This window comes from Empidonax traillii, unplaced genomic scaffold, assembly GCF_003031625.1.
Source record: "Empidonax traillii isolate 1590-97213 ecotype Southwest subspecies unplaced genomic scaffold, ASM303162v1 scaffold1437:size147607, whole genome shotgun sequence".
In the NCBI taxonomy this organism is placed as follows: domain Eukaryota; kingdom Metazoa; phylum Chordata; class Aves; order Passeriformes; family Tyrannidae; genus Empidonax; species Empidonax traillii.
Window position 1 is genome coordinate 85,532 of NW_020956630.1, and position 9,428 is coordinate 94,959.

The 9,428-nt window shown below is 65.7% G+C and overlaps 3 protein-coding genes across 6 annotated transcripts in view; all 3 read right to left on the bottom strand.

Moving 5' to 3' along the window:
* Positions 1–2: 2 nt before the first annotated feature.
* On the bottom strand, positions 3–4,749 carry MCRS1 (microspherule protein 1). 3 transcript variants are annotated; one of them, XM_027907313.1, is made up of 14 exons: positions 4,612–4,749; positions 4,189–4,319; positions 3,738–3,870; positions 3,290–3,442; positions 3,090–3,199; positions 2,620–2,728; positions 2,267–2,405; positions 2,095–2,170; positions 1,680–1,708; positions 1,484–1,576; positions 1,233–1,315; positions 1,020–1,107; positions 477–604; positions 3–395 (listed from the first exon to the last, which is right to left on the bottom strand). In XM_027907313.1, exons 1-14 carry the CDS (start codon positions 4,732–4,734, stop codon positions 309–311), a joined length of 1,482 nt encoding a protein of 493 aa, XP_027763114.1. In that variant the 5' UTR covers positions 4,735–4,749; the 3' UTR covers positions 3–308. The 3 variants fall into 3 exon arrangements, with proteins under 3 accessions (XP_027763114.1, XP_027763115.1, XP_027763116.1); XM_027907314.1 differs by lacking the exons at positions 3,290–3,442; positions 3,738–3,870; positions 4,189–4,319; positions 4,612–4,749 and having other exon boundaries at positions 3,123–3,188; XM_027907315.1 differs by lacking the exons at positions 3,090–3,199; positions 3,290–3,442; positions 3,738–3,870; positions 4,189–4,319; positions 4,612–4,749 and adding an exon at positions 2,977–2,992.
* A 1,015-nt stretch (positions 4,750–5,764) lies between these two features.
* ITGA7 (integrin subunit alpha 7) overlaps positions 5,765–9,428 on the bottom strand; it is a 9,347-nt gene continuing 5,683 nt past the window's right edge. The window contains exons 14-26 of the mRNA XM_027907302.1: positions 9,062–9,174; positions 8,731–8,929; positions 8,561–8,644; positions 8,394–8,473; positions 8,039–8,116; positions 7,855–7,957; positions 7,483–7,650; positions 7,201–7,293; positions 6,806–6,916; positions 6,625–6,723; positions 6,423–6,545; positions 6,061–6,341; positions 5,765–5,924 (exon numbers count right to left, since the gene is read on the bottom strand). Of these exons, the coding sequence (XP_027763103.1) occupies positions 6,159–6,341; positions 6,423–6,545; positions 6,625–6,723; positions 6,806–6,916; positions 7,201–7,293; positions 7,483–7,650; positions 7,855–7,957; positions 8,039–8,116; positions 8,394–8,473; positions 8,561–8,644; positions 8,731–8,929; positions 9,062–9,174 (1,434 nt within the window). The 3' untranslated portion in view covers positions 5,765–5,924; positions 6,061–6,158. The remainder of the gene's footprint in view (positions 5,925–6,060; positions 6,342–6,422; positions 6,546–6,624; positions 6,724–6,805; positions 6,917–7,200; positions 7,294–7,482; positions 7,651–7,854; positions 7,958–8,038; positions 8,117–8,393; positions 8,474–8,560; positions 8,645–8,730; positions 8,930–9,061; positions 9,175–9,428) is intronic.
* INPP1 (inositol polyphosphate-1-phosphatase) overlaps positions 8,347–9,428 on the bottom strand; it is a 23,407-nt gene continuing 22,325 nt past the window's right edge. For both annotated transcript variants that reach the window (XM_027907304.1, XM_027907305.1), the window contains exon 7: positions 8,347–8,362. The gene's annotated coding sequence lies outside the window, so the exon portion shown is untranslated. The remainder of the gene's footprint in view (positions 8,363–9,428) is intronic.

Below are 9,428 nucleotides of genomic sequence, written 5' to 3' on the forward strand. Positions count from 1 at the left end.
TGAATGAACTGTTGAGCTTTAAAAATGGTGGTTTTTTGGGAGGGGGGAGGAATTCAAGGATGGGGGTTTGGGGGGGTGTCTGTGTGTGTCCCCCCCAGCTCACCTGGGCCAGGTAAAGTGGGAGGGGACCCCAATATCTTTGGAGGGGGTGCAGTTAGCTCCTGGGGTGCCTCAAGTGGCCCCTCCCCAGGGGTATCAAGGACTTTATTGGAAGCAGTTCGGGATGGAGGGGGCGGGCACAGGGGAGTCCCAACCCCACCCACTGCCAAACTCGGACCCCTGGGGACCCCAAACCCCCCTCACCCCCCTCACTGCTGGGCCAGCTTGGCTGCCTCGGCCTTGATGAGGGCAATGAGATCCTGGTTGATAAGGAAGACGAAGCGCAGGCTGGCGATCTGGGGAGACAAAGTGGGGCTTGGTGGGACCCCTGGGACCCCCCAGGACCCCCGGGACTCCCCGGGACCCCCCTGCCCCACCTCGACCACAGAGTTGTTGTTGAGCTTCCACTTGTTGCCCCCTAGGACGGGGCGGCCGTCGATGTAAATGGGGCGCCGGCCCTCGTTGGCGATGAAGAAATCTCCGTTGTTCTTCAGCTTGATCACCCCTGGGGGGGATTCCAGGGATTCAGAGGATTCAGGAAGATCCAGGGGAAAGGGGATGTGGGGGCAGGAGGAGGCCAGGAACGGCCCCCAAAGAAGAGCCTGACCCCCAAGAGGGGAGAACGGAGGGGGGCTCTCGGGGGGGGTTTCTGTCAAGGGGGTCCCTGATCCTGAGAGGGTCCTTGGGGCTGGAGGAGGACCCCAGGGTTGGGGGGGTCCAGAGGGGGCAGGAGGGGGCTGCAAATGGCCCCCAGAGCCTGAGCAGAGGAACCTCCCCCTTGTGGGGGCCCCAGGTTTGGGGGGTGGGGAGTTTGGGCTTGGGAACACCTGGCAGGTAAACCCAGTTAGGAAAGGGGGGGAAACAGCCCCCTGACCCCCCCCAGAGCGCCCCCAACTCCCCTAAAGCCCCCCCAGCCCCACCTTGTTTGCGGGAGATCTTCCAGGCCGGGCCCTCCAGCGCCAGGTCCACATCGATCTGGTTGTCCTTGGTGGCCCTGCCCAGGGTGATCTGGGGGGGTTGAGGGGTGTCTTTGGGAGGATTTTGGGGAGGTGGGGATATTTTGGGGTGTCCCAGCTCCGGATCCACCTCCTGGGAGTGCATGAGGTACTGGGAGTGGTTTGGGGGTGTTTTACCTCTCGGGAGCGCATCAGGTACCGCACCATCCGCCCCCGCAGCACCGCCAGGGTCTGGCTGTCGAAATCTGGGGAGCTCATCCCTGAAATGGGGGGACAGGGGGTCAGGGAGGGACACACAGACACAGAGGAACAGAGGGACACTGGAAGTCAGTGGGACACAGAGACACGGGGGGACAGAGGGACATCAGGGACACACAGGGACATGGGGGGGGACAGAGGGACATGGGGGGACAGTTGGGACACCCCACCTGTGATGGAATCCACCAGCACCTGCCACTTGTGCAGCTCCTGCTCCAGCTGCCGGATCTCCCGTTTCTGCCGCCGATCCGCCACGGTCAGTTCTGGGGGGGGGCAAAGGGGGTCCTGGGGGGCCAGGGGCTACCTGACCCCTCCCCCAGGGATCCTGGGGGTTTAGGGAGGCTCAGGAGGGTGGGAGACACTCACCATGCTCCAGCACCTCGTCCCGCACGTCCCTGCGCAGGAGAAGGGGGGGGTGGGATGGTGTGATGCCCCCTGGGACCCCAGACCTCCCAAAAATATCATTGGGGCTCCCTGGGACACCCTGAACCCCCCAGGGGGCGACCTGTCTGCCTCCCAGCCCCCCTAAACAGCCCTCAGCTCCCTCAACCCTCCCTCAGTCCTCCCGAACCCTCCCTTGAGCTCCCTGTGCCCCCCAAACCTTCCCTTCACCCCCCAGTCCCCCCAAACTCTCCCTTGAGCCCTCCCAAACTTCACCTGAGCTCCCTGGTCCTCCCTGCCCCCACAAAAAACCCTTCCCTTCGTCTCCCAGCCCCTCTCTTGACCTCCTATCCCCTCCTGCTCCCCCAACGCCGCCCCAAACATCCCCAAGCCCCCCTACCTGAGTTTCCCGTCATCCACCATCTCCTCGGCATCCGAGAAGTTCAGCACTTGGTCCCCCTTGGGCAGGGGCTGCACTGGGGGGTGAGAAGGGGGGGTGAGGGGCTGGTGACCCCCCAGTGCCCCTCAGGTACTTCCCAGGACCCCCTCAAGCCCTCCCAGGCCCCCCTCACCTGTCTGGTCCTGCAGCAGGTGGTACTGGCGCAGGAGCTGCCAGTGCAGCTGCAGGGCCTTGGGGGTCCTTGAAGGGTAAAACACCTCGGGGTGTCGGAGCAGCAGGTCCTGGAAGGTCTCCAGGGATGGCTGGGGAGTCTGGGGAGGACAGAGAATATGAGGGGGGCATGGGAGGACACTTTGGGACAAGAGGGGAGATGTAGAAACCCAAGGGGACAGGGAGGGATGTGAGGGAACACAACAGGAAAGTCCACAAAGGGACAGTTGGGAACCCCCCACTGTCACCAATCCCACCCTGATGAGCAGCTGAGGGTGTCAGGGGACATTTGGGGACACATTTGGGGCCACTCACCGAGGGGACCCTGGTGAGCAGCTGCTCCTCAGCTTTGCTGAACAGGACCTTGCTCTGCACGGCAGCCACGGCCTCGGGGTGCAGCGACCGCATGGCCTGGCAGGCCAGTCTGGGGGACCTGGGGGTGAGACCCCCAGGGAACCCCAGGGTGGGGGAGATTCCCCAGAGGCCCCCAAGGACAGCCCAGATACGAGACCCCGCCAAGGACAGGTGAGATGCCCCAAGGACTGCCCAGACCTCCAGGGAGGGCTGAGATGCCCTCCAGGGACACCTGAAACCACTCCCTGGGGACATCCTGGTTCCTCTGGGGACACCTGAGACCTCCCAAGCCCCCAAGGACCCCTGAGCCCCTCTCACTTGCAGATGACGGGGTCATAGAGCAGCGCTCCTGAACCTCCCTCAGGGAGCAGGGACCACCCCATAACCCCCTAACCCCCTAGAGCCCCCCAGGACCCCTGGTCCTCCCTCACTTGCAGATGACGGGGTCGTAGAGTAGCGCGTACCAGCGCTCCTGGATCTCCCTCAGGGTGAACCGGCAGCTGAACTTCACTCCCAGGTGAACTGAGGTGAGGTCGTTGGTCTGGGAACACCCTCAGATCAGGGGGGAGGCCTGGGGGGTGTCCCCAAACCCCCCCAGGTGCAGGGGGTCCCTTGAGCCCCCCCAGCCCACCTGCAGCACGGCATTGATGAGCAGCAGGTCGTCAGCAGGTTTCCACCGTCCCAGATCCCGCGGCACTGCTGGGCTTTGTTTGCTCTTCTTGAGCCTCTTGGGCAGCCCGGGGGGGGGCCCGGGGGCCGCAGGGGGGGGCACCGCCCTCGACACCTGGTGGGGAGGGTATACGGGTTTAGAGGGGTCTCTGGGGGTCCCCAGGCTGCCGGGATGTCCCCAGTGACTTCAGGATGTCCCCAGCAGCCCTGCAGGTGGAGGGGTTCCCAGGCTGGGGGTCATGGCGGGGGGCATAGGGGTCTCTGGGGGCTCCCCAATGGCTCCTGAATGAACCTGGATGGCCCCAGTGACCCCAGGATGGTCCCCAGAACACCTGCCCTGGGACTCCCCCATTGGCCTCAGGGTGTCCCCAATGTCCCTGTGCTGTTCCCAGTCCCTGCCCAGCCCTGACCTTCCTCCTGTCCCCCGGAGGGGGGTCAGGGCCGGGCCGGGGTGGGGGCTCCGGGCCCCCCTTGGCGCGGCTTGAGGACTTGGCCAGGCTGCTCTCAACCAGCTCGTCGTCGAACTTCTTCCTCTTGATGAACCTGCCGGGGGGCCACAGAGGGGCACAGACATGGCACCGGACCCCCCTGTGCCCACACCCTGCCTGGGGCCCCCGTGTCCCCCCATGTCCCCCACCCCCTGTCACATCACCCCCAGTGTCCCCTCGTTGCGGCTCACTCTCAGACCTCCAGACCCCTCCCAGACTCCCCAAGACCCCCAAAGGCCCCCGTACCTGGAGGAGCTGCAGCATTTGGGGACAGTCCCCAGGGGACCTCTCCAGTTGCCCCTCGTTGTGGTTCATTCTCAGCGCCCCCGACCCCTACCAAGACTCCCCCAGCCCACCCCCAGTACCTCCGTACCTGGAGGAGCTGCGGCGTTTGGGGACAGTCCCCGGGGGGGGGGGCGGGCCCCTTTTGGTTCCCCCCAGGGACTCCTCGTCCTCCGAGCGACTCGTGGCCATGGGGTGTCCTGGGGGGGTTGCTGGGGGTCTCTGGAGGGGACACAGCAGGTAGGTGGGTCACCCAGTGCCTCCGCCCGGGGCTGTCACACCCCTGGGGTGGAGAGGGGTTCTGCCACACCGCGAGGGGCAGATTGGGGGGTGGGGGCCATGAGAGGACAGGGTGTGACACCACGGGGGGGGGAATAGGGCACAACCCGCCGCCCGGGGGGGACTCGGCCCGGGCCCCATGCCCCTCCCGCCAACCCCAGCCACGTGTACCCCCCAGAACCCCTCACAGACCTCCCCAACCTCTCCGGACCCCCCACTCCCCCTCAGGCCTTACCAGCCCCGGCATCCGCGGGCCGCCATGGCCACTTCCCTTCAGGAAGCCCACTGACGTCACTGAAGCCGCGGAGGCCGCCGCCTTGTTAGAAGTTCCTCCTTTTCCTTTGTGGCGTGACGCCATCTTGACTAAGGGCAAAGCCGCTCCTGCTGCGTTCTGAGCCGGACGGCAGGCCGGAGGCCACCGGGTCCAATTCACGGGGCTGCGAACGGGACATGCCCCCTTATCCCGGCAGACATAGCTTGTTCTGGCGGTTGAAGCTGCCGTTCCCATCATAGTGGCACCACAACCACACTTATCATGGCGGCTGCCCGCAGCCATCATGGCGGCCGCCCGCAGCCATCATGGCGGCTGCCTGCAGCCATCATGGCGGCCGCCCGCAGCCATCATGGCGGCTGCCCGCAGCCATCATGGCGGCTACCGTCATGGCCTCACGGCACCCACGACCTCCACTTATCATGGCGGGCGCCCTCACTCATCAGAGGGGTTTCGCGGCCCCGCCTGTCACGGGGTCCTGGAACTTCCCGATCGATCCGATCAAATTTATTCGACCTAATTAGTAAACCTGTGTAGTTTGGCTGCTGGAATATCCACTGGCTCTTGTGTCTGAGCCAGGAACCACATGAGCCCCCAGTGAGCCAGGGGCCAACTTAAGGGCCATTTTTAGGGGTTCTTACAGCCCCTGATGAGCCAGGGGCTGTTTTAGGGGTTCGCACCAACCCCCCAATAACTCAGGGGCCAGTTTAAGGGCTGTTTTAGGGGCTCCCCTCAGTCCCCCAATGAACCAGGGGCAGTTTCAGGGGTTCAGAGCCCCCCACCCTCACCCCCCACCATGACCGTCCCCAGGCTGTGAAGGACTCAGGCCCTATGGGGAGACAGCACCTTTTATTGAGGTGAACATTGCTGTGGGGCTGAGCTGAGCCCTGGGGTGAAGACCCTGGTGTGAGGCCAAACCCTCCATGTGGGGCTGAAGTAACCCCTGGGACCAAACTGACCCTGTGGGACCGAAGTGCCCCATGGGCCCGATGACCCAATCCCATGACGAACATTCCCAGGAGCTCCAGCACAGCCAGTGCCTTGCTGGGACCTTCCCAGGGCACGGCCAGGGCGGGAAATCCATGTCCTGTGTTCCATATTCCGTGGCCTACATCCCAGGTTCCGTGTCCCAGACTCTGTGTCCATGTCCGTGTCCCCTGTTCCTGCCACCATCCCCAGAGCACAGCCAGGGCAGACAATCTCATGTCCCATGTCCCATGTCCCCTGTCTGTGTCCCATGTTTCATGTCCCATGTCCCATATCCCGTGTTCCGTAATCTGTGTTCCATGTCTGTGTCCTATGTCCATATCCCAAGTTCCATGTCCACATCCCATGTTCCATATCCATGTCCAATGTCCCATGTCCATATCCCGTACCCATGTCCCTTATCCCATGTCTTTGTCTGTGTCCCACATCCCGTATCCTGTGTCCGTGTCCCATATCCCATGTTCCATATGCCCTACCCTGTGTCTGTGCCCCCCGTGCCCACCCCCCATTTCACAGTGGGGGGTCTATGCAGAGCTGGGGGTCCTTCGTCCGTCCAGGGGCTCAGCGGGGCTGGCGGCCCATTCCTGCCTCTGGATCGTGCCCGTCCTGCCCTCGAGGAGGTGCCGCCGCTGCTCCCGCGGGATCCGCACCGCATGGTACTGGGGCACCGCCGGGGGGGCACGGCGGGCACGGCGGAAAAACCCCACCTGGGCCGTTGGGGGACAGGTCAGGGGACGGGGGGATGGGTCACCAGGGGTCAGGGGGGTTGGGGGGGGTCCATTCCTCACCTTCCAGAGCCCGAGGACCAGCAGGGCCAGGACAAGGATCCCAACCAGCACCGCCAGTGGGACCACCCACCATGGGACCCCCGCCACAGCCACCCCTGGGTCCAGGTGGATGGACACCGACATCTGGGGGGTAGGGGGGGGGTCAGAGGAGTCTGGGGAACTCGGGGGACTTGGTGGGGAGAGTTTGGGGCAGGAGTCAGACCTGCGTGGCCGCATCCTTGAGCACCAGGTTCTTGCTGGGGGAGGTGATAGAAACCTCGGCACGAACAATCAGCTCCAGCGAGGAGACATCCAGGAATTCCTGGGGGAAACGGGTGAACCAAGCCGGGCTGAGCCCCCTTCTCGCCAATCCCCACCCCCCTGCCCCCCCGCAGCCCCGGTACCTCCAGGAAGGTGCCATTCCAGAGGCGGCCCCGTGCCCGCAGCTCCGAGCGCTCCAGGGTGGGCAGCGGGCACCGGAACAGGCGGCAGCGGGCGGTGCCCCGGGCACAGTCCTGGGGGGATGGAGGGGACACCTCGGGACGGGACATTGGGAATGGGGGGAAGACCCCGGGAATGGGGGAATGGGGGGTGTCACACTGCAGCCTGAAACAGGACTCCAGGAATCCGGGGGGCCCCAGAAATGCGGGTACTCCAGGGTGGGGGGATCCCAGGACTGCATGCTGGAATAGGGGCACTCCAGGAGAGGCATCCCCAGAGTACCCTTCCTTGAACAGGCCCCCCCAAAGCAGGACTCCCCCTGAGCAGGGCCCCCCAGAGCGAGTGTCCCCCCACTCACCAGTGTCACGTTCCTCCTCCTCTCTGAGGGTGCCGGGACCCACCAGGACCGCGGTGGGGGCGTGTGGGGGGGGTCACCTTGTCCCAGAGGCTCCTGGGGGGGAGTAAGAGCGGGGGCAGCAGGGACCCTCGAACATACCTGGGTATCCCCAGACACCCCCCAGGACGCTGCTGAGCACCCCTTGGCTACTCCTGGGCACCCCCTTGGGCACCCCCCAGGCGTACAGGCACCCCCCAGGCAATCCCAAACCCCCCCAGCCCTCCCCAGCCCCCGTGGCTGTACCAGGGTGAGGCGCAGGGGGTTGACAGAGGGGCTGCAGGGCACGGGGGGTGTGCCCAGTTCCAGGCTCAGGGGGTACAGGAGCCACTTCCCGTTGGGCAGCTCAAGGGGCCAGTGCAAGTTGAGGAAGGCAGAGCCCAGAGTCTTCAGCGCCTGTCCCCTGTGGGACACCTGGAGGAGGCATGAGACCCCCACCCCATGAGTGCCACCCATGCCACAAACACCCCTCACCCTGTCAATGCCACTCACATGGACCCCCCAGACCCCAAAACACCCCTCACCTCATAAATGCCCCTGCATGAATCCCCCCAGACCACAAACACCCCCCACCCCACTCCCAGCTCTCCCACGGGGGTCCCGGGGGGGGGGACTCACCGTGACCTCGAAGCTGACAGGGCTGCCCACCTGGCTCTCCCTGCGCACGGCGCTCTCCCCCCGCACCTCCCCCCCGAAAAACAGCCGGGGGGGCACGGCCACTCTGGGGGGGCACAGACAGCGGTCAGAGGAGTCCCGGAGAGGGTCTGGGAGGGGTTCTGGGGTGGGCCCGACCCCCACTTACCCTGTCACGGAGAGGGGTAGCTCGAGGACTACCCGGGCACGAGCGACCACTGGCTCCAGCCCTGGCTGTTCGCTGATCCTGGGGAGGGGGAGAAGGGTCAGAGGAGGCAGCACCCAAACTCTCCCCGTGCCGTGCCCAGAGCCCAGCATGTGGGGCTGAACCCCCCCAACCCCCAAACCCCCCAGGGCTTCAACCCAAATCCTGGGGCCTGCATCCCCTAAATCCCTGGGTTCTCCAGCCCCCAGACACTCCAGATCTCTGGTCTCCAAACCCTCCAGGGCTCCAGCACAGGCCCCCCGGGGGTCTTGACCCTCAACCCCGGGGGTCTCCCCCACCACCCCCTCCCACCACTCACGTGGAAAGCGCGAGCTCCACTGCCAGGTCCGAGGTGTGGATGGTTATTCCCGAGGTGCCGAGGATGAGGAAGAACCGCACCTGGGGCACAGGGGGGCACAGGGGGGAGCGCTGGAGCCAGGCTGGGGGGCAGGGGGGGCGAGGGACTGGGGAGAGGGCTGCACCCACCTGTGCTCCACGTTTCAGGGGGTTCCCCAGCTCACACTCCACCTGGGAGCCGTTCTGGTTGGCGAGGCACAGCACGGGCTTGTCCTGGGGGGCACAGGACTGAGACTCCCCCTGTGGGTACCCCTGGCCCGCTGCACCCCCACCCCCCTTCCCACCCCACATCCTCTCACCCCAAGCCCCCCGCCCTCATCGGGCCGCAGGGCCGCGTAGGGCAGCTCCGGGGGGAGGGTGGCCGTGAGCTGGGCCTGGTGGGCGTCGTCCCCATCCCGCTGCGGCTCCATCGGGTCTGACGGCTCGTTGGTCACCAGGACCTCCAGGGCCACGTCCTTCTGGTCGCTCATGGCGAAGATGGCAGTGCCATCATCGGCCCTGCAGGGCACAGCCACTGTCCCACACCTCTGGGACCATCCCACACCCCCAGGACCATCCATGTCCCACATCCCCATGCCCCCCGCACCCTCCATCCCCCCCAGGGTGGGCACTGCCCCCCAGCCCCCCAACCTGGGCAGGGGCAGGAATTCGCTGTCGCCACGGCGGGCGCAGAACTGGAAGTGCAGCTGGAGATTGCTCTGGCAGATCTTGTCGTCCCCGCAGCCCTGGCGCAGGAAATGCACCTGGGGAGGCATGGGGGGGCACTCAGGGGGGCTTCAGGGGGGATGGGGCAACCCCAGGGACAGGGGTGACACCCCAGGTACCCCTGGGGGGGACAGGCCCCCAGGCCAGTGGTCCCTGGCAGTGCCCACCTCAGTGCGGTGGGTGCTGGGCTGGTGGGGGCTGAGTGCGGGGGAAAGGGGGGGCAGCACAGCCCCCCGCCCCCCCCGGTGCCCCCCAGGCCCCCGGATCCCATAGGCCAAGGTGACAACAATGG